The sequence below is a fragment of the Pleurodeles waltl genome, chromosome 3_1 (assembly GCF_031143425.1).
Source record: "Pleurodeles waltl isolate 20211129_DDA chromosome 3_1, aPleWal1.hap1.20221129, whole genome shotgun sequence".
NCBI lineage: Eukaryota > Metazoa > Chordata > Amphibia > Caudata > Salamandridae > Pleurodeles > Pleurodeles waltl.
In genome coordinates, this window is record NC_090440.1 from 280,623,203 (window position 1) to 280,646,688 (window position 23,486).

The following is a 23,486-nucleotide window of genomic DNA, read 5'->3' on the forward strand; positions in this document are numbered from 1 at the left end:
CAGATGGAGGATTCCCCCAATAGGGTTAGGATTGTGACCCCCTCCCCTTGGGAGGAGGCACAAAGAGGGTGTACCCACCCTCAGGGCTAGTAGCCATTGGCTACTAACCCCCCAGACCTAAACACGCCCTTAAATTTAGTATTTAAGGGCTACCCTGAACCCTAGAAAATTAGATTCCTGCAACAAGAAGAAGGACTGCCCAGCTGAAAACCCCTGCAGCGGAAGACCAGAAGACGACAACTGCCTTGGCTCCAGAAACTCACCGGCCTGTCTCCTGCCTTCCAAAGATCCTGCTCCAGCGACGCCTTCCGAAGGGACCAGCGACCTCGACATCCTCTGAGGACTGCCCCTGCTTCGAAAAGACCAGAAACTCCCGAGGACAGCGGACCTGCTCCAAGAAAAGCTGCAACTTTGTTTCCAGCAGCTTTAAAGAACCCTGCAAGCTCCCCGCAAGAAGCGTGAGACTTGCAACACTGCACCCGGCGACCCCGACTCGGCTGGTGGCGATCCAACACCTCAGGAGGGACCCCAGGACTACTCTGATACTGTGAGTACCAAAACCTGTCCCCCCTGAGCCCCCACAGCGCCGCCTGCAGAGGGAATCCCGAGGCTTCCCCTGACCGCGACTCTTGGAATCCCAAGTCCCGACGCCTGGGAGAGACCCTGCACCCGCAGCCCCCAGGACCTGAAGGACCGGACTTTCACTGGAGAAGTGACCCCCAGGGGTCCCTCTCCCTTGCCCAAGTGGAGGTTTCCCCGAGGAATCCCCCCCTTGCCTGCCTGCAGCGCTGAAGAGATCCCGAGATCTCTCATAGACTAACATTGAAAACCCGACGCTTGTTTCTACACTGCACCCGGCCGCCCCCGCGCCGCTGAGGGTGAAATTTCTGTGTGGACTTGTGTCCCCCCCGGTGCCCTACAAAACCCCCCTGGTCTGCCCTCCGAAGACGCGGGTACTTACCTGCAAGCAGACCGGAACCGGGGCACCCCCTTCTCTCCATTCTAGCCTATGTGTTTTGGGCACCACTTTGAACTCTGCACCTGACCGGCCCTGAGCTGCTGGTGTGGTGACTTTGGGGTTGCTCTGAACCCCCAACGGTGGGCTACCTTGGACCAAGAACTGAACCCTGTAAGTGTCTTACTTACCTGGTAAAACTAACAAATACTTACCTCCCCTAGGAACTGTGAAAATTGCACTAAGTGTCCACTTTTAAAACAGCTATTTGTGAATAACTTGAAAAGTATACATGCAATTTTGATGATTTGAAGTTCCTAAAGTACTTACCTGCAATACCTTTCGAATGAGATATTACATGTAGAATTTGAACCTGTGGTTCTTAAAATAAACTAAGAAAAGATATTTTTCTATATAAAAACCTATTGGCTGGATTTGTCTCTGAGTGTGTGTACCTCATTTATTGTCTAGGTGTATGTACAACAAATGCTTAACACTACTCCTTGGATAAGCCTACTGCTCGACCACACTACCACAAAATAGAGCATTAGTATTATCTCTTTTTACCACTATTTTACCTCTAAGGGGAACCCTTGGACTCTGTGCATGCTATTCCTTACTTTGAAATAGCACATACAGAGCCAACTTCCTACATTGGTGGATCAGCGGTGGGGTACAAGACTTTGCATTTGCTGGACTACTCAGCCAATACCTGATCACACGACAAATTCCAAAATTGTCATTAGAAATTGATTTTTGCAATTTGAAAAGTTTTCTAAATTCTTAAAAGACCTGCTAGGGCCTTGTGTTAGATCCTGTTTAGCATTTCTTTTAGAGTTTAAAAGTTTGTAAAAGTTTGAATTAGATTCTAGAACCAGTTTTAGTTTCTTAAAAAGTATTCCAACTTTTAGAAGCATAATGTCTAGCACAGATGTGAATGTGGTGGAACTCGACACCACACCTTACCTCCATCTACAGATGAGAGAGCTAAGGTCACTCTGTAAACTAAAGAAAATAGCAATGGGCCCCAAACCTACCAAAGTACAGCTCCAGGAGCTTTTGGCAGAGTTTGAAAAGGCCAACCCCTCTGAGGATGGCAACTCAGAGGATGAAGATAGTGACTTGGAGGGAAATTCCCCCCCTCCAGTCCTACTTAGGGAGAGCAGGGCTTCTCAAGCCCTGACTCCACAAATAATAGTCAGGGATGCTGGTTCCCTCACAGGAGGGACCAACAACTCTGAAATCACTGAGGATAACTCCAGTGAAGAGGACATCCAGTTAGCCAGGATGGCCAAAAGGTTGGCTTTGGAAAGACAGATCCTAGCCATAGAGAGGGAAAGACAAGAGATGGGCCTAGGACCCATCAATGGTGGCAGCAACATAAATAGGGTCAGAGATTCTCCTGACATGTTGAAAATCCCCAAAGGGATTGTAACTAAATATGAAGATGGTGATGACATCACCAAATGGTTCACAGCTTTTGAGAGGGCTTGTGTAACCAGAAAAGTGAACAGATCTCACTGGGGTGCTCTCCTTTGGGAAATGTTCACAGGAAAGTGTAGGGATAGACTCCTCACACTCTCTGGACAAGATGCAGAATCTTATGACCTCATGAAGGGTACCCTGATTGAGGGCTTTGGATTCTCCACTGAGGAGTACAGGATTAGGTTCAGGGGGGCTCAAAAATCCTCGAGCCAGACCTGGGTTGACTTTGTTGACTACTCAGTGAAAACACTAGATGGTTGGATTCAAGGCAGTGGTGTAAGTAATTATGATGGGCTGTACAATTTATTTGTGAAAGAACACCTGTTAAGTAATTGTTTCAATGATAAACTGCATCAGCATCTGGTAGACCTAGGACCAATTTCTCCCCAAGAATTGGGAAAGAAGGCGGACCATTGGGTCAAGACAAGGGTGTCCAAGACTTCAACAGGGGGTGACCAAAAGAAAGGGGTCACAAAGACTCCCCAGCAGAAGGGTGATGAGACAACCAAAACTAAAAATAGTAAAGAGTCTTCTACAGGCCCCCAAAAACCTGCACAGGAGGGTGGGCCCAGAGCCTCTTCACAAAACAATGGGTACAAGGGTAAAAACTTTGATCCCAAAAAGGCCTGGTGTCATAGCTGTAAACAGCATGGACACCAAACTGGAGACAAGGCCTGTCCCAAGAAAGGTTCCACTCCAAACTCCCATCCAGGTAACACTGGTATGGCTAGTCTCCAAGTGGGATCAACAGTGTGCCCAGAGCAAATCAGGGTCCACACTGAAGCTACTCTAGTTTCTGAGGGTGGGGTGGATTTAGCCACACTAGCTGTCTGTCCGCCTAACATGCAAAAATACAGACAGCAACTCTTAATTAATGGGACTAGAATAGAGGGCCTGAGGGATTCAGGTGCCAGTGTCACCATGGTGACAGAGAAACTGGTTTCCCCTGGCCAATACCTGACTGGAAAAACTTACACAGTCACCAACGCTGACAATCAGAGAAAAGTACATCCCATGGCAATGGTTACTTTAGAATGGGGAGGGGTCAATGGCCTGAAACAGGTGGTGGTCTCCTCAAATATCCCAGTGGACTGTCTGCTTGGAAATGACCTGGAGTCCTCAGCATGGGCTGAGGTAGAGCTAAAAACCCATGCAGCAATGCTGGGTATCCCTGAACTGGTGTGTGTGAAAACAAGAGCACAATGCAAGGCACAGGGTGAAAAAGTAGAGCTGGAGTCTGGAAAAATGGCCCAGCCTACCAAGAGAACAGGAAAGTCAGTTGGGAAACCAACTGCAACACAGCAAAAGAAAGGGAACCTCTCTTCTCAGGAAGAAGTTCTGCCCTCTGAGGGAACTGAGCCTTTGGGGCTTGAACCTTATCAGGTTGAGCTCTTAGGCCCAGGGGGACCCTCAAGGGAGGAGCTGTGTAAGGGACAAGAAACCTGTCCCTCTCTTGAAGGCCTTAGGCAGCAAGCTGCTGAAGAGTCCAAGGGCAAGAAAAATGGAACACATAGGGTCTATTGGGAAGATGGACTCCTGTACACTGAGGCCAGAGACCCCAAACCTGGTGCCACTAGGAGAGTGGTAGTGCCTCAGCTGTTCAGAGAGTTCATCCTAACATTGGCCCATGACATTCCCCTTGCTGGACATTTGGGACAAACCAAGACGTGGGAGAGGTTAGTCAACCACTTCTACTGGCCCAATATGTCCAACATGGTTAAGGAGTTTTGCCTCTCCTGCCCCACCTGTCAAGCCAGTGGTAAGACAGGTGGGCATCCAAAGGCCCCCCTCATTCCACTTCCAGTGGTGGGGGTTCCCTTTGAAAGAGTGGGTGTGGACATAGTTGGTCCACTGGAACCTCCCACAGCCTCAGGAAATATGTATATCCTGGTAGTAGTGGATCATGCTACCAGGTATCCTGAAGCTATTCCCCTTAGGTCAACTACTGCCCCTGCAGTAGCCAAGGCCCTCATTGGTATCTTTACCAGAGTGGGTTTCCCTAAGGAGGTGGTGTCTGACAGAGGTACCAACTTCATGTCAGCATACCTAAAGCACATGTGGAATGAGTGTGGAGTGACTTATAAATTCACTACACCTTACCATCCACAAACTAATGGCTTAGTTGAGAGATTCAACAAGACATTAAAAGGCATGATCATGGGGCTCCCAGAAAAACTCAAAAGGAGATGGGATGTCCTCCTGCCATGTCTGCTTTTCGCTTACAGGGAGGTACCACAGAAGGGAGTAGGGTTCTCACCCTTTGAACTTCTGTTTGGTCATCCTGTAAGGGGACCACTTGCCCTTGTTAAAGAAGGCTGGGAGAGACCTCTCCATGAGCCTAAACAGGACATAGTGGACTATGTACTTGGCCTTCGCTCTAGAATGGCAGAGTACATGGAAAAGGCAACCAAAAACCTTGAGGCCAGCCAACAGCTCCAGAAGTTTTGGTATGACCAAAAGGCTGCACTGGTTGAGTTCCAACCAGGGCAGAAAGTCTGGGTTCTGGAGCCTGTGGCTCCCAGGGCACTCCAGGACAAATGGAGTGGCCCTTACCCAGTACTAGAGAGGAAGAGTCAGGTCACCTACTTGGTGGACCTGGGCACAAGCAGGAGCCCCAAAAGGGTGATCCATGTAAACCGCCTTAAGCTCTTCCACGACAGGGCTGATGTCAATCTGTTGATGGTAACAGATGAGGATCAGGAGGCAGAGAGTGAACCTCTCCCTGATCTTCTGTCATCAGACCCAAAAGATGGTACAGTAGATGGAGTGATCTACTCAGACACCCTCTCTGGCCAACAGCAAGCTGATTGTAGGAGAGTCCTACAACAGTTTCCTGAACTCTTCTCCTTAACCCCTGGTCAGACACACCTGTGTACCCATGATGTGGACACAGGAGACAGCATGCCTGTCAAGAACAAAATCTTTAGACAGTCTGACCATGTTAAGGAAAGCATCAAGGTGGAAGTCCACAAGATGCTGGAATTGGGAGTCATTGAGCGCTCTGACAGCCCCTGGGCTAGCCCAGTGGTCTTAGTCCCCAAACCTCACACCACAGATGGAAAGAAAGAGATGAGGTTTTGTGTGGACTACAGAGGGCTCAATTCTGTCACCAAGACAGATGCTCATCCAATTCCAAGAGCTGATGAGCTCATTGATAAATTAGGTGCTGCCAAATTTCTAAGTACCTTTGACTTGACAGCAGGGTACTGGCAAATAAAAATGGCACCTGGAGCAAAAGAAAAGACAGCATTCTCCACACCTGATGGGCATTATCAGTTTACTGTTATGCCCTTTGGTTTAAAGAATGCCCCTGCCACCTTCCAAAGGTTGGTGAATCAAGTCCTTGCTGGCTTGGAGTCCTTTAGCACAGCTTATCTTGATGATATTGCTGTCTTTAGCTCCACCTGGCAGGATCACCTGGTCCACCTGAGGAAGGTTTTGAAGGCTCTGCAATCTGCAGGCCTCTCTATCAAGGCATCCAAATGCCAGATAGGGCAGGGAACTGTGGTTTACTTGGGACACCTTGTAGGTGGAGGCCAAGTTCAGCCACTCCAACCCAAGATCCAGACTATTCTGGACTGGGTAGCTCCAAAAACCCAGACTCAAGTCAGGGCATTCCTTGGCTTGACTGGGTACTACAGGAGGTTTGTGAAGGGATATGGATCCATTGTGACAGCCCTCACTGAGCTCACCTCCAAGAAAATGCCCAAGAAAGTGAACTGGACTGTGGACTGCCAACAGGCCTTTGACACCCTGAAACAGGCAATGTGCTCAGCACCAGTTCTCAAAGCTCCAGATTATTCTAAGCAGTTCATTGTGCAGACTGATGCCTCTGAACATGGGATAGGGGCAGTTTTGTCCCAAACAAATGATGATGGCCTTGACCAGCCTGTTGCTTTCATTAGCAGGAGGTTACTCCCCAGGGAGCAGCGTTGGAGTGCCATTGAGAGGGAGGCCTTTGCTGTGGTTTGGTCCCTGAAGAAGCTGAGACCATACCTCTTTGGGACTCACTTCCTAGTTCAAACTGACCACAGACCTCTCAAATGGCTGATGCAAATGAAAGGTGAAAATCCTAAACTGTTGAGGTGGTCCATCTCCCTACAGGGAATGGACTTTATAGTGGAACACAGACCTGGGACTGCCCATGCCAATGCAGATGGCCTTTCCAGGTTCTTCCACTTAGAAAATGAAGACTCTCTTGGGAAAGGTTAGTCTCATCCTCTTTCGTTTGGGGGGGGGTTGTGTAAGGAAATGCCTCCTTGGCATGGTTGCCCCCTGACTTTTTGCCTTTGCTGATGCTATGTTTACAATTGAAAGTGTGCTGAGGCCTGCTAACCAGGCCCCAGCACCAGTGTTCTTTCCCTAACCTGTACTTTTGTATCCACAATTGGCAGACCCTGGCATCCAGATAAGTCCCTTGTAACTGGTACTTCTAGTACCAAGGGCCCTGATGCCAAGGAAGGTCTCTAAGGGCTGCAGCATGTCTTATGCCACCCTGGAGACCTCTCACTCAGCACAGACACACTGCCTACCAGCTTGTGTGTGCTAGTGAGGACAAAACGAGTAAGTCGACATGGCACTCCCCTCAGGGTGCCATGCCAGCCTCTCACTGCCTATGCAGTATAGATAAGACACCCCTCTAGCAGGCCTTACAGCCCTAAGGCAGGGTGCACTATACCATAGGTGAGGGTACCAGTGCATGAGCATGGTACCCCTACAGTGTCTAAACAAAACCTTAGGCATTGTAAGTGCAGGGTAGCCATAAGAGTATATGGTCTGGGAGTCTGTCAAACACGAACTCCACAGCACCATAATGGCTACACTGGAAACTGGGAAGTTTGGTATCAAACTTCTCAGCACAATAAATGCACACTGATGCCAGTGTACATTTTATTGTAAAATACACCCCAGAGGGCACCTTAGAGGTGCCCCCTGAAACTTAACCGACTATCTGTGTAGGCTGACTAGTTTTAGCAGCCTGCCACAAACCGAGACATGTTGCTGGCCCCATGGGGAGAGTGCCTTTGTCACTCTGAGGCCAGTAACAAAGCCTGCACTGGGTGGAGATGCTAACACCTCTCCCAGGCAGGAATTGTCACACCTGGCGGTGAGCCTCAAAGGCTCACCTCCTTTGTGCCAACCCAGCAGGACACTCCAGCTAGTGGAGTTGCCCGCCCCCTCCGGCCAGGCCCCACTTTTGGCGGCAAGGCCGGAGAAAATAATGAGAATAACAAGGAGGAGTCACTGGCCAGTCAGGACAGCCCCTAAGGTGTCCTGGGCTGAGGTGACTCTAACTTTTAGAAATCCTCCATCTTGCAGATGGAGGATTCCCCCAATAGGGTTAGGATTGTGACCCCCTCCCCTTGGGAGGAGGCACAAAGAGGGTGTACCCACCCTCAGGGCTAGTAGCCATTGGCTACTAACCCCCCAGACCTAAACACGCCCTTAAATTTAGTATTTAAGGGCTACCCTGAACCCTAGAAAATTAGATTCCTGCAACAAGAAGAAGGACTGCCCAGCTGAAAACCCCTGCAGCGGAAGACCAGAAGACGACAACTGCCTTGGCTCCAGAAACTCACCGGCCTGTCTCCTGCCTTCCAAAGATCCTGCTCCAGCGACGCCTTCCGAAGGGACCAGCGACCTCGACATCCTCTGAGGACTGCCCCTGCTTCGAAAAGACCAGAAACTCCCGAGGACAGCGGACCTGCTCCAAGAAAAGCTGCAACTTTGTTTCCAGCAGCTTTAAAGAACCCTGCAAGCTCCCCGCAAGAAGCGTGAGACTTGCAACACTGCACCCGGCGACCCCGACTCGGCTGGTGGCGATCCAACACCTCAGGAGGGACCCCAGGACTACTCTGATACTGTGAGTACCAAAACCTGTCCCCCCTGAGCCCCCACAGCGCCGCCTGCAGAGGGAATCCCGAGGCTTCCCCTGACCGCGACTCTTGGAATCCCAAGTCCCGACGCCTGGGAGAGACCCTGCACCCGCAGCCCCCAGGACCTGAAGGACCGGACTTTCACTGGAGAAGTGACCCCCAGGAGTCCCTCTCCCTTGCCCAAGTGGAGGTTTCCCCGAGGAATCCCCCCCTTGCCTGCCTGCAGCGCTGAAGAGATCCCGAGATCTCTCATAGACTAACATTGAAAACCCGACGCTTGTTTCTACACTGCACCCGGCCGCCCCCGCGCCGCTGAGGGTGAAATTTCTGTGTGGACTTGTGTCCCCCCCGGTGCCCTACAAAACCCCCCTGGTCTGCCCTCCGAAGACGCGGGTACTTACCTGCAAGCAGACCGGAACCGGGGCACCCCCTTCTCTCCATTCTAGCCTATGTGTTTTGGGCACCACTTTGAACTCTGCACCTGACCGGCCCTGAGCTGCTGGTGTGGTGACTTTGGGGTTGCTCTGAACCCCCAACGGTGGGCTACCTTGGACCAAGAACTGAACCCTGTAAGTGTCTTACTTACCTGGTAAAACTAACAAATACTTACCTCCCCTAGGAACTGTGAAAATTGCACTAAGTGTCCACTTTTAAAACAGCTATTTGTGAATAACTTGAAAAGTATACATGCAATTTTGATGATTTGAAGTTCCTAAAGTACTTACCTGCAATACCTTTCGAATGAGATATTACATGTAGAATTTGAACCTGTGGTTCTTAAAATAAACTAAGAAAAGATATTTTTCTATATAAAAACCTATTGGCTGGATTTGTCTCTGAGTGTGTGTACCTCATTTATTGTCTAGGTGTATGTACAACAAATGCTTAACACTACTCCTTGGATAAGCCTACTGCTCGACCACACTACCACAAAATAGAGCATTAGTATTATCTCTTTTTACCACTATTTTACCTCTAAGGGGAACCCTTGGACTCTGTGCATGCTATTCCTTACTTTGAAATAGCACATACAGAGCCAACTTCCTACAACGTCCCACCCACATAGATGCTGACCAGATCTTTGGACTCAGTGAAGAGTGTGGTAGTCCGATTCAATCAACATAAACCAGAGCATGAAAACACAAATAATGTTATACACCAAGACCAATTTGGCCACGGAAACAAAACTCCAAACTGAATAAAGTTTCAAAGCTTTATTACAAACACAAAGCCAAAATAACGTAAATGGTGTGCAAAACTATATTATAAACATACATGAAAATCATAAGTTTATCAAAACGTCTAAATAGATTGAGCCTTCTAAACATTAATACTATTAAACACTCCAAAAGAATAACACAAACAAACAAAATGATAATATGCACATCAAAATCAGATTTCAAAGCAGATGATGGTGACCTCAGTAATCATCAAAGTCAATGAATAGCAATCAGTAATTGGGCTGGGTCTTCCTTATCCCTAGTACAAATTTGGACATGCATGTGTGGGAATGGACTAGCACATGCGGGCAGAAACGAAAGAAGAGACAAAAATAGCTTGGAAAATCATCTAACTAGGGTAACTAACTATAACAATTCACTGATGTAATTATCTAAGCTGAAAAGGAAACAAGGAAAACAACATTGCATATTATACCTCTCCTCATGGTACGGCAGACAGGAAGGATTCGTAGATCAGAGCACTCACAGTGTAGCAGCATAAAAATACACATGATCATCAGGGGCAGAGCAAGACACGGGCTGCACATAGAACAGGTCAGCAGTTCAGAGTTAAATGGACATAAAGTACTGAACGGAAGTGGCATAGGGGAAACTAGGATAGGTGACAAGGCTTAACCAAGAGGATGGTTCATGAGGGGTACTTCGGAACATAACAGAGGCAGACAAAGTTAGGGGATGGTTCGGAGAGGGAGACAAAGAGTAGAACTAGATCTCAGAATGGTCATCATAAGACCCTCTTTCAAAGTGTCAGAGGGCAGACTGACAGGAGACTGACTAAAAATGTAAAAAGTCTCTCACTAGCTAGAAATGTACGAAGAATCCTGATTGGACCTCAAGGTGGACTCATCTTGCACAGATAGATCGATATCCAATTGGAATTGTGGGTGGCCCTCGGGTTTGCAGCTATTCCAGGTTTTTATCAGAGATGATTCGATGTCGTCTTGATGAGTTCATAAAGTTACGCCAAAATATAACAACTGTAAGATTTGAAACATAGAACAATTTTCTCACGCTCCAATGGGACGATTCTAGCATTCTTGTTATTACAATAATGCTTCTTGTCTTGTTCAACAGCTAGAACAAATATGGTTACATTTGTTTCAACTAAAAGCCTCTTCTGTCTTAAATACAATAGGACATTCAATAACACATCAGCAGCCGAAGAAAGATATTCGGGTCAAAGGAAACAGAATAAATTGGCAATTTCCATTAGTGCAAAGAAATGAATTTCCAGGCTTACTCTGGCTAAGAAAGCCTAAATCCATATTAACGAAAATCAATACATATAAACCTATTGCGTACCTTACAATTTAAATCAAATATGCAAATCAAATTATTTAGTTGCAATCATTGTTATGTGTTTTGGTTTAAACAATAAACATGCATTTATTTTTCTGCACATGTGTAACTCACGCTAATAACTTAATTTTACTTCAATATAAGTATGATTTATTCACGTTCATTTTGTACTCATGATATGCTTTTCATCTCTACTGTTTCTCGAGAAATAACACTTTTTATATGAACCCATGTCAGTAATTCACTGAAATATAAACACACAACATCTTTCCATGGTAAAACATGATGTTGAAAACAAGTGTAGATCACAATCTCCACCCTTAATTCAACCATGCACATTTTTACATCTTTTGTTAACTTCTAAGTTAGGCTCTTAAATGAAACTAGTAAGTCACCATATGCTAATTTCCATGCCACTAATGCATTAGTAAAATTTGATCTTTAACAGTGTGTATTTTGAATTGTAACTTTGTATTTTATGTGCTTGATACATGAACCAAGCTTCACAGATAAATTATTCATATATGCAATTATATGACAAGCTAAAATTGTGTTAGTCCTGTTGGCATTGTGCCTCATACAATGTTTGTGTCCACTACTGCAACATTGTGAAATATTGATGCGCCAAGTAAGTAATATATTCTGTGGCTGATTGTTTTCTTTTTTTTCTTTTAATTAAATCTAACAACTGAAGCTGGTAGCCAGAAGCTTTATGTGAGACTCTTTCAACGCAAGCTGAATTGGATAAAAGTGAACAAAATTGAGTATACAGAGATTGGGGCTGATTTATCACCGATAATTGAAGAATTAGTACAGAGTGGCTTCCTTCAGACAGGTATGGCTTGTAGCTGGCACTGTGATGTAACAATAGTAGTGCGATCCTCCATACAGGTGACACTAGTCTGTGAAGTAAAAACACTGGCTTCGAAATTAATATGGTGATAGACCCATAGAATATTCCTTCATCCATGGTTTGAGCAGGCCACATCAGTGACCCACTGTTAAATGATGCTGCTTTTTTTTGCTGTCCTTTAAAATGTACTAAAGTATACAAAAAAATGTTACATTAAATGCTTCAATAAATCTAAGCCACTGGTAATTGCTTGGGCAGCATCCCAATCCATTGTTATTTTGCACACCATGTCAGCTCAGTTTGTACCCAGCTATATGCAGATCAGTCTTGACCCTGCTCCAATCGGAACAGTCCAGTCAGGACTGCAAAGCATGGTCCTCCACGAACCAGAACACAAGCAATCCAGGACTGGTTTTGCCCTAGTTATGAGCTCATCAGCTGAGTACAGCTTGTTTCCAGTGACACAGTGTGCAGTTGACCCATGTCTGTGTATACCTGTCCACAACAACATGTCAGGGGTTTTGCTGGTATTTCAAGGCCATTCCATGGGGTTATAGATTGCATTGTGTTTTTACAGGAGGTCACAGCATATGTGATCCTAAGATATTTTCACTGTGTCTGATACTTTGTAGAAAAGATAGTATAACTCATTAGAAGTGTACCTCTTTCTTCATTGCTATATAACAAGCTATTAGATCGGTATTGGCTTACGGAAAGTCCTCCTAATCAGATTTATTGAAGCAGGACCTCATTAAATAGATCGCAATGTAAGAAACATTGATTTGTAAATGAGGAGCTTGAGGGGAACACAGTTGAACTAGGGATGTGAAATTGTTTTATAAAATACGTGTCCTAGGGACTACATGCTCCACAATTATACTTGCCCTACAAAGAAAACCTTTTGCCCCACTTTCTCCATAAATTACTTATATGGGCCTGACAAGAACGTACTTGGGGTTTCAAATAGTGTAGACAGCTTTTCAGACATCTGAGCACATTACTCAGAGAAGCTTCCAACTGGGAGAAAGGTGTCTTTTACGAATTTAGATAATGTACATTGAACAGGCAAAGCAATTTTACATACTCACATGATTTGTCATAAGTTACCCTCAAAGAAAAGAAAATACATTTACCAATCTCAATCTAAACCATGCTGGTATCTACAGATACCTGGGCTGAAGGTAGGAGTCAAAGATGGATATGAATGTTATGTGTGCGTAGGTCTCAAGTTGAGTGACTGCTGGCACAGAGATGGATGACTTTTGAACTCTGCCGGGAGGGATAGGTAATTGCCCTAAAGATTTCAGTCCCCTTTAGATAAAATCATTAAAGAGAAGAAGTTAGGCGAGAAAGTAGCTGAGAGGGAAAAGAAATACATTTCAGTAACCATTAGTAACTTTCTCCCTGGGGTTAGTATGTGGTGGTTGCACAAGTTTCCAGCATTCGAAAACTAGCATTTTTAGGATAGGGTGAGTGCATCATGAGCTCTGGTGGGTGTCTCTGTTGGGAGTCTCTGTTGGGATAGTAGCTTTCATACCAATAAAAAAAGGCTACAGAGGCAGGAATGGTACCTGCACACTGAAAATGGGGAGTTCGGTGTCTTTTTCTACCAATGTGTAACATGATCCCAGCACACCCTTACACACAAACATGGAATGCCTCTTCCGTAATATGAATGACAAACCCGTAGATACTTGGAGACATTGACAGCAGACTTAGAAAAGGGAGCGGGCTTAGATGGGATTTAGAGATGGAAGAGGATTTGCACAGGGAGACCGTAATGGCTGAGAGGTTACATAGAACCTAGCATAGTTTGAGAGTAGCATCATCACACCGAGGGCCAGTAATGGTTGCAGGGTTCCAAAGTAAGCCAGTATTAGTCCGTGGGTTAACTCCTGGAGATGTTGAGGTATCACATTGGGAGCCACTGATGACTTGATCAGATTACATGTCATGAAGCTAGGATTAGGCAGATGGCTGGAGAATAATCATTTAGGGGTTAGGTAAGGAGTTAGAGAGGGAAATAATAGGAACAAGAGCGTTGGCAGAGGCTTTGCACGGGGAAGAGGAAAAGGAAGGGGAATGTATGTGTTAGACTTGGATCTGGAGACAAGGGTGAGATGAGGATTAGGCTGGGTTAAAAAAAATTAAAGTATTGGATGTTGGCAGGGTGGTGTAATTGCTGAACAAAAATAACAGTCACTGCAGCAGTCTGCATAAATTCGCCCTTGCTTTTCTTTTTGCCTGCTTTTCTACTCAATGATTCTTCAGAGAGGTATGCAGTGTTGGCTCTTCCTAATTTTAGTAGCTTTTTAAACCCCCTTTGTAAGAGATATCTTTCGAATGGAAGAAAAGTTTCAGTATTGCCTGCCTGGGGTAATAGCCTGCACTCAGGTCCAATTTAAAGGGATGTTACATTGCATGGTGTAGCTGTTCTACTGTATTTGAAGCACTTAGTAGAGAAAGGGCAATCCAGTGCAAAGGGTAGGCTCCGAGACCATGAGAGAACTTTGGAGCCCGAAGGCAGCGCACATCCAAACATGACTGACGTGAGGTAACAACAGGGTGGTATCAGTCTACTCTCTCAAAGGAACAAGGAAAGCAGGGTATCATCCGACCTTTGATACTCCTTCCCAGTTCTCCATTTTAATTTTTGAGTAACACCTTTCTGTACGCTGCATTAATACGTATGCATCCATGTAACTATTCACTTTTACCAGTTTACTTGAGGTCACCATTCTCGATGTTTGCCTAGTGTTGGTGCACAATGCCCCACGCTAACCCCTTGTATTATGCACTAAGTAAAATAAATGGATATGAGACTTTAATGTTGATTAACAGCACATTATTGGGTTAATCAGGATGCAAATGGTGTTCCGACTGAGACCTTAAGAGACCGTCCATTTGTTGTTATAGCTATGGAATAATCATTAGAGGATATTTCTCATGCCCTACAGCTGTCCAAGAAATCACATCGTCACGGCACAGAAAATCTTATAAAGCCTTTTGGTAAGTTAAATGAAATGTTTTAGGGAACTCATAACAGAAAGGATAGATGCCTGGTTTCTGTAGCAAATAAAACAAAAGAAAAACAGCATTACAAATATGTAAAAGTACATTCCATCGTACCCCTTGTGTTTCCTTCTCGTTCGTTAATGCTGATGTAGTATCAAAGAAGAATCAATCATTTTATTTTCTCATAGTTAAACATTTTTGTACAGAACACATGCTGTCACCAAGCCCAAAATTGCCTGGAGATGGTGTAGGGGAGCAAAGAGCTTAATCTAGGTAGGTACATGGTCAGGTATGAGATGCCCACATAAATGAAAGTGCCATGGAAAAGGGGAAATGAGCAGAGGAGTCTGCAAGGTCCAGGGAAAGCCTGCCCGAGCAGCCAGATGTGTAGCAGTGAGATGTCCAAGAGGGAAGCAAAGAGTTTACGGTAAGGAACGCAGATGAAAAGAGCTCAGCCTGATGGCCAAGGGTCCCATTACCACCTTCCAGCCTTTTGCCTGGCAGTGATGGAAGTTTACTGGAGGGAGCTGTGTTATGCCCCAGTGAGTGTGACTCTGGACATGTGGAAAAATCAAGACGGGCTGGGCTGCCTTTTCTGCAGTTACCATCTCGCAACAAGCAGCAGTCTAATATGTGCAACTAAGGCCACCTCTGGGATTGAATCACAAAATGGAACAATAGATTTACCTAGGTGTTGGGATCAGTCTCCTTTCAGCCAGTCGCAGTACTGAGTACAGACATGATCTTTTAACCAATCACAGACCATCACACATATCAAAACGTGATGGGATCTGTTTCTGACTATGTGATTGGCTGTGAGCCCATGATGAAATAGGGCTCACAGCACGTAATAGTAATTTCATGTCTGAAAAAATAGACATTAAAACGTTTTGCCTCGAAATAAAATGTAGAGGATTCAGGCAATACAAAGTTGATATCCCTGAATTAACATTTGGCCCAGTTGCCTAAATATGCTGCAGAGTCTGTAGTCATCACCTGATGGATACTCGACTGATCCACTACAGTATGCAAAGGATGTTGATCATCCCAAACTGTAAATGTACAGTTGGACGCCACGTTAAGTAACTTGACTAATGGATTTAGACCCATAGCATGCTTTTCCAATCAAAATTGTGATTCATTTAAGCTACATGTATAATTGCAGAATATGGCTGTTTAAAATATATTATCACCACAGTTCTGTAGCATGTTGATCTGATGCTCAAATATCTGGTAATTTGATGATTTTTCTATGAACCTTTAACTACTGGGAGGGAAAACAGTGTGACACACACACACGCACCACGCAAAGCCCCCACCCCCACCCTCACACACAACAACATACACACAAAAACATGCAACATTACATTTACCCCCAGACCCCCGGAAGAACGCATTAACAAAAGGAAATGAGTTGAACGATTGTAATCATGAAAAATCCATTAGTCAAAACTTTAAATACAGTATAAACAATTATGTACACCAACTATACAAGTCTGGATGGTGCACTATTCATAGTTCGTGGACCACTGGGCCCAAAATGCAAGGGCGAGGCCCACACTCGATACCCGACTCCAAACGGAGAGAACACTGCTTGGGCATCAGATCGAAATGAAACAGGCACCTCAGGGGGAAGGGAAGGAGGGGCACCTCAGCCGGATGAGTGCACGACGCCAGCTCCACGATGGGGCTTAATGCCCACTGCTGCATCCTGGGGAGTGCAAAGCCACAGTCTCTTAAGTCTTTCCAGTGTGTGGTTTGCCCACTGCTTTATCCTGGGGAGTGCAAAGCCACAATATCTCAAGTGGATGTCTTTCTCCACTGGTTCTGGAGGGGGCTTTGTGTTCAGAGTGCATCATCCTGCCAAGGACTGAGGTAGTGGATGTCTTTCTCCACTGGTTCTGAAGGGGACTTTGGGCCAGATGTACGAAAAAAGCAATTTGCGACTTGCAAATTGCGAGTCCCTGCGACTAGCAATTTGCAAGTCGCAAATTGCTATGTAGTACGGTGTCTCAGACACCGACTGCAACTCGCAATGGGGTCGCAATGACCCACCTCATTAATATTAATGAGGTGGGTCGCAAATTGCGGCCCCATTGCGAGTATAGGCACTCGCTAACATGGAGGCCTGCTGTCGTCAGCAGACCTCCATGTTAGCGACCTGCTTTTCAATAAAGCAGTTTTTTTTTTTTTTAAGTGTAGCCCGTTTTCCTAACAGGAAAACGAGCTGCACTTCAAAAAAACCGAAACCTTTAGTTTCGTTTTTTTTTCAGGGCAGGGAGTGGTCCTTTGGGGACCCCTTCCAATTTGCGATTGGGTTACCATCCACTTGAAGTGGATGGTAACTGCGATGCCATTTGCGACCGCATATGCGGTCGCAAATGGTATTGCATCCCAATGCGACTCGCAAATAGGAAGGGAACACCCCTTCCTATTTGCGAGTCTGAAATGCATTTTGCGAGTCGGTAACGACTCGCAAAATGCATTTCTGCATTGGGATACGCGTTTTGCGACTCCCAAACGGCAGATTTTGCCGTTTGCGAGTCGCAAAACGTTTGGTACATCTGGCCCTTTGTACCCAGAGTGTTTCATCCTGCCTGCGACTGAGGTAGTGGACGTCTTTCTCCACTGGTTCTGGAGGGGGGCTTTGTGCCCAGAGTGCTTCATCCTGCCAAGGACTGAGGTAGTGGATGTATCTCTCCACTGGTTCTGGAGGAGGCTTTGTGCCCAGAGTGCTTCATCCTGCCAAGGACTGAGGTAGTGGATGTGACAGTCCACTGATTCTGGAGGGGGCTTTGTGCCCAGAGTGTTTCATCCTGCCAAGGACTAAGGTAGTGGATGTCTTTCTCCACTGGTTCTGGAAGGGGCTGTGTGCCCAGAGTGCTTCATCCTGCCAAGGAATGAGGTAGTGGATGTCTTTCTCCACTGGTTCTGGAGGGGGCTTTGTGCCCAGAGTGCTTCATCCTGCCACGGACTGAGGTAGTGGATGTCTTTCTCCACTGGTTCTGGAAGGGGCTTTGTGCCCAGAGTGCTTCATCCTGCTAAGGAATGAGGTAGTGGATGTCTTTCTCCACTGGTTCTGGAGGGGGCTTTGTGCCCAGAGTGCTTCATCCTGCCATGGACTGAGGTAGTGGATGAATCTCTCCACTGGTTCTGGAGGGGGCTTTGTGCCCAGAGTGCTTCATCCTGCCAAGGAATGAGGTAGTGGATGTCTTTCTCCACTGGTTCTGGAAGGGGCTTTGTGCCCAGAGTGCTTCATCCTGCCATGGACTGAGGTAGTGGATGAATCTCTCCACTGGTTCTGGAGGGGGCTTTGTGCCCAGTGTGCTTCATCCTGCCAAGGTCTGAGGTAGTGGATGTATCTCTCCACTGGTTCTGGAGGAGGCTTTGTGCCCAGAGTGCTTCATCCTGCCAAGGACTGAGGTAGTGGATGTGACACTCCACTGGTTCTGGAGGGGGCTTTGTGCCCAGAGTGCTTCATCCTGCCAAGGACCGAGGTAGTGGATGTATCTCTCCACTGGTTTTGGAGGGAGCTTGGTGCCCAGAGTGCTTCATCCTGCCAAGGACTGAGGTAGTGGATGTGACACTCCACTGACGGTGGTGCAACATGCAAGCTGCCCAGGCTCCTGGAACTGACAACCAGCCTCGGACGGCTAACCACTGGGGATGGCAGCCATGCCTGCGGTGGTGCCACTGGCTCAGGATGTGGCGGGGCCGCTGGCGGTGATGTCATTTGCGGCGGTGCTGGCGGCGGGCTCTGTGGCATCGGTGCTGGCGGCGGGCTCTGTGGCATCGGTGCTGGCGGCGGGCTCTGTGGCTGCAGTGCTGGTGGCGGCCTCAGTGACTGCGGTGCTGGTGGTGGTGCTGGTGGCAGTCTTGTCCGCCGTGCAGGTTGGCGTTGACGTGGACCTGCTCTTGTTCTTCTGGCCCTTCCCCATCTTGGATGGTGGCGCAGCTGTCTTGCCACTATCCACTTTTGTTTTGCCTGAGCCCTTGGTGGCAGATGTTTTCGCCTTCTCCCTCTGGGATGTGGGCAACTTTCTGACTTTTGACTTTTGGAGGTGGCGGAATGTCTTTGCCCTTGCTCCGTGGAACACTGGCAGCCCTGTTGCTTGGCGCACTCCAAAAGCCCGAAATTGCTGGCACCACTGTGCCCGGTGATGTCGTGGCTGAGGTGCTAGGTTGGGACATGGAAAGGCGGGCCCTAGGGGACGGATGGGGGGTGGGGTAGGGAAGAGGTCAATATTAGATAGGAAAAGCTTTTTAGACACACTGGGATGGGTAGATGGAGGGGGCTTGGGAGTGGAGTAAGAGGTAGTGGATGTAGGAGGTGTAGGTTTGCTGACTTTGGGTGAAGGTGCATGGGCTGGAGGCTGTTATGAGGTGGATGGCTGTTGGGTGGGTATGTGGCTGCGTTTGTGTACTTTGGGAGGAGGGCTCACAGACACACTGGGAGAGGACACAGGGGATGTGTGAATGGTAGTGGGGGTGGTGAGTGCACGTGAGCGGTGTGTGGTGATGGGCATGCTGGTGTTGGAGGTAGTGGCTGAGGATGTAGTGCATGCAGGTGTGAGTGGAGACAAGACTGGGAGGGAGGAGGGAGATGTGGAGGAGGGGGACACAGTGGAGGCAGTGGATGTTGGTATGTATGCATGGTTATGATGCTTGTGTGAGTGCCTGTGGGATGTGTGGTGCTTATGTTTGACAGAGCCACCCTTGTGTGTTGAGGTGTTACCATGCTGGTCTGATGGTGTGCTTGGGATAGGCTGAGGTACAGGGGATTGGGTCTGGGTGGAGAAGGTTGGAAGGGGAGGCTGGACACAGGGACAATGGCTGCCATCAGTGCTAAGGCCGGAGCCTGAAATGCCCTCTGTTGGGCTGCATGGCTAGAATGAATGCCCTCCAGGTATGCATTTGTTTGCTGCAACTCCCTCTCTACACCCTGGATGGCATTCAGAATGGTAGACTGCCCAACAGTCAGGGATCTCAGGAGGTCAATAGCCTCCTCACTGAGGGCAGCAGGGCCTGAGGTGCCTGGGGCAAAGGAGATGCCCACCCTCCTGGGTGAGCGGCCACGGGACACACGCTGAGGGGCTAGTGGGAAGGCAGTGCTGGTGGGGGGGGTGGCGGCTGTACCTGTTGATGAGAGGGCACAGAGGGGCCTACCACCGCAAGGGAGCTCCCATCAGAGGAGGAGTCGCTGATGTCACCTCCGTCCCCGCCGCTGATGTCACCTCCGTCCCCGCCGTGGAGCTCCCTTGCCCTCCGTCCCACTGGTGGCGTCAGACTCCGTTATCTCGCCATCCAGGGCCATGTGGGATGCAGCTCCCTCCTGCTCCGGTGGCACTGCTCCTCGGCCTGATGATGCTAATGCACACAAGAACAGGGAGAGCAGAAGAATTGGGGGGGAAACAGAAGAATGACATGTTCAGTGCATGCAATACCGCTACTGTTGACGGACACTACAGACAAGGCAGCCCTCTGCACTATGCCATGCACTTAGAGTTCCACTTATTAATCACAGGGACATGGGATACAAGGCGTATGCACGATTGCTGCACACATGGAAGTCACAGGAGCCTGACTAGGTGTAGTTGGCTCTTACCACTGGTGGGGTTGGGGTGCACGTAGCCTGCCTCACCAAGGGAACTTGCCTACAAAACTCGCCCTGGCCTAGGGTAACCCACTGCCCACCTCCCCCACCCAGACACCTCGTAATGCACACAGAGTCAGCTGAATGAGACTGTACTCACCCCCTTGTGGCTGCTGTGATGCCCTCAAGCGCCCATCCAACTCCGGATACACCACTGCCAGGATCCGGAGCATCAGGGAGGTGCGATGGGCACCCCTCCCACATTGGGAGGCCATCCCCAGCTGGGCCTCCGCTGTCTTCTTGCTCCAGCACCGAAGGTCCTCCCATCTTTTCCGCAGTGGGTGCTCCGTCTGTGGTGGACCACCAGGGTCCGGATGTCCTTGGCGATGGCACGCCATATATCCTTCTTCTGGTGGGCGCTGACCTAGAGTAATAGTACAGGGGAAAAGGATATGTCCGGACCGTCAGTCATTGACCCACGTTCCCACCCTTGCCCTGACACACAGAAAATCACTGTCCGCTCATGCAGGCCTCAGTCCCCCCCCCTCTATCTTCCATCTATACCACTCCAAACAGGCATTGCCCATATAGCATGCTCACAGTGTACTCACCTGTTTGTCTGGAGGACCGTAGAGTAGCATGTACTGGGGGAGGACCCCATCCACTAACTTCTCCAACTCCTCTGAAGTGAGGACAGGGGCCCTTTCCCCAGACACATGAGCCATCGTCGCTTCCAGACTGAGGACACAGCAGCACTTGCAGTGTAGGTCCTCTCCTGTCGAAGGTCAGGTATCAAGTGAGTAAACAGAGAGAAAATGGCGGTCACATCTGCGGCGGTGCGTACCATCACTGCTGGCGTACATCGTCATTGGCTCCTCGGACCCATAGGGTCCAATGTTAACCAATGCAGGATTGGGCCGCAGTCTTCGACCGCCTACCGCGACGGTGTAGAACGCCAGCGCAGTTACTTCATATCCCCATGTCCCACATTACAGGTCAGGCAGCTGCCATTTCAGGGGGTCACATGGCATTAATTTTAAATGCATCACACCTATCTAGGACTTGCATACACACAGTGACAGGCACATTGCGGATTGACAAATGTGTGCAATAAATATTTGTTATTATACCTCAGTGTTGGCTGTCTCTCTGCTCGCTGTTCTCATCCATAGGGCACGTCCGCTGGGGCAGATGAGGAGAGGGCGGCATCCGCCGGTGTACAGACCACTGGTGGACCTGTCGACAATGGAAGACAGACACGTCATTATCACTTACAGACTTGATCGTGCCACAATCCAGGAACTGTGTGCCCAGTTGGAGCCAGACCTGATGTCAGCGGATAACCCCCTCTAGTGCAGGTCCTGTCAGTACTCCATTTCCTGGCAAGTGGGTCTTTTCAAACAACAGTGGCCATTGCATCCGGAATGTCCCAGCCAATGTTCTCAAACGTGTTGTCCAGAGTGTTGTCTGCCCTGCTGAAACACATGCGCAGCTACATCGTTTTCCCTCAGGTGGAGGATTTGCCTACAGTGAAAGGTGACTTCTATGCCCTGGGACATATCCCCAACATCATAGGTGCCATTGATGGGACACATGTGGCCTTGGTACCACCCCGCAGGAGTGAACAGGTGCACAGAAACCGGAAGAGCTACCATTCAATGAATGTGCAGATGGTGTGTTTTGCAGACCAGTACATCTCCCTTGTGAACGCCAAATTTCCAGGCTCAGTGCATCACGCTTACATTTTGAGGAATAGCAGCATCTCTTATGTGATAGGGCAACTCTATAGGCACCGTGTGTGGCTAATAGGTGAGGACAAGGACCCTATACCGTGTGAATGATTGTCTGGGTCTGGGCTTGTCCTTAAGGGTTAGTGTGTGTCTAACAGTTGTCCCTCGACATTTGCAGGTGACTCTGGTTACCCCAACCTGTCATGGCTACTGACCCCAGTGAGAAATCCCAGAACAAGGGCAGAGGACTGCTACAATGAGGCACATGGGCGAATTAGGAGAGTGATCGAAAGGACCTTCGGCTCCTCAGGGCCAGGTTCTGGTGCCTCCATATGACAGGTGGTTCTCTCTACTACTCACCGAAGAAGTCGTGCCAGATCATCGTGGCCTGCTGTATGCTCCACAACCTGGCTTTGTGACGACAGGTGCCTTTTCTGCAGGAGGATGGTCCAGAAGGAGGTCTGTTGGCAGCTGTGGAGCCTGTGGACAGTGAAGAAGAAGAGGAAGAAGAAGAGGATATCGACAACAGAAACAACGTTATCCAGCAATACTTCCAGTGAGACACAGGTAAGAAGACATCACTGCCTCACACATCTCATACAATTGTTAGACCTATCATATGTCTGTCACTTTCATCCAGTGTATGGACCCTGACTTGTCACTTTGTCTTTCTGTTTCACAGATGTGGGTCCCACTGTGTGACCTCTGCTATTTTACCTCATGGACTAGAGCTGTGTGACATAGGTATGTTGACAATACAATCAACATTGCTATTTTCCTTAGTTATAGCAAATACACATTTGTGAAAGCACAGACTGACTCCAGATTGTTTTGTGATTCAAGGGTGTTTATTTAAGTGCAAATTAGTGGAGGTGGTTGTAAAATGGTCAGAGGTGATGGTGGAGGAATGTCCATGGCAGAGTCCAGTCTATTTGTTTCATAGGTGCATTGTCCAAAGGGGCATAGGAAGTGGAGCTAGGGCAGTTTAAGGATGGACAGGGTGACGAAGTGGGACAGAAGGATGACATTCAGGGTGGTCTCATTTCTTGGCGGGGTTTTGGCATTGTTCTCTGTCTTGTGCCTGGATCTCAGTAACCGTTTGCAGGGTGTTTCTCCATCTGCAGGGGGTGGGGTGCTGGTGTTGTGGTCCTGTGGCGGTGCCTCCTGTCCAATAGCGCCTGCGGAGGTGGTGGGCTGTTCATCATCCAGGCTAGTGTCAGGGGCCCCTTGTTGTGCCACAGTGTCCCTCCTGGTGTCCACAAGGTCCTTCAGCACCCCTACAAAGGTGACCAGGGTGGTGTTGATGGACTTGTGTTCCTCCCTGATCCCCAAATACTGTTGCTCCTGCAGCCGCTGGGTCTCCTGAAACCTGGCCAGTACCGTTGCCATCGTCTCCTGAGAATGATGGTACGCTCCCATGATGTTGAACAGGGCCTCGT

At 48.1% G+C, this 23,486-nt stretch overlaps 1 protein-coding gene across 1 annotated transcript in view; it reads left to right on the top strand.

Annotated features, from left to right (window-relative positions):
* FAN1 (FANCD2 and FANCI associated nuclease 1) overlaps positions 1–23,486 on the top strand; it is a 231,126-nt gene that overhangs the window by 20,743 nt on the left and 186,897 nt on the right. Inside the window, exon 3 of the mRNA XM_069222393.1 lies at positions 11,551–11,691. Within this exon, the coding sequence (XP_069078494.1) occupies positions 11,551–11,691 (141 nt within the window). The remainder of the gene's footprint in view (positions 1–11,550; positions 11,692–23,486) is intronic.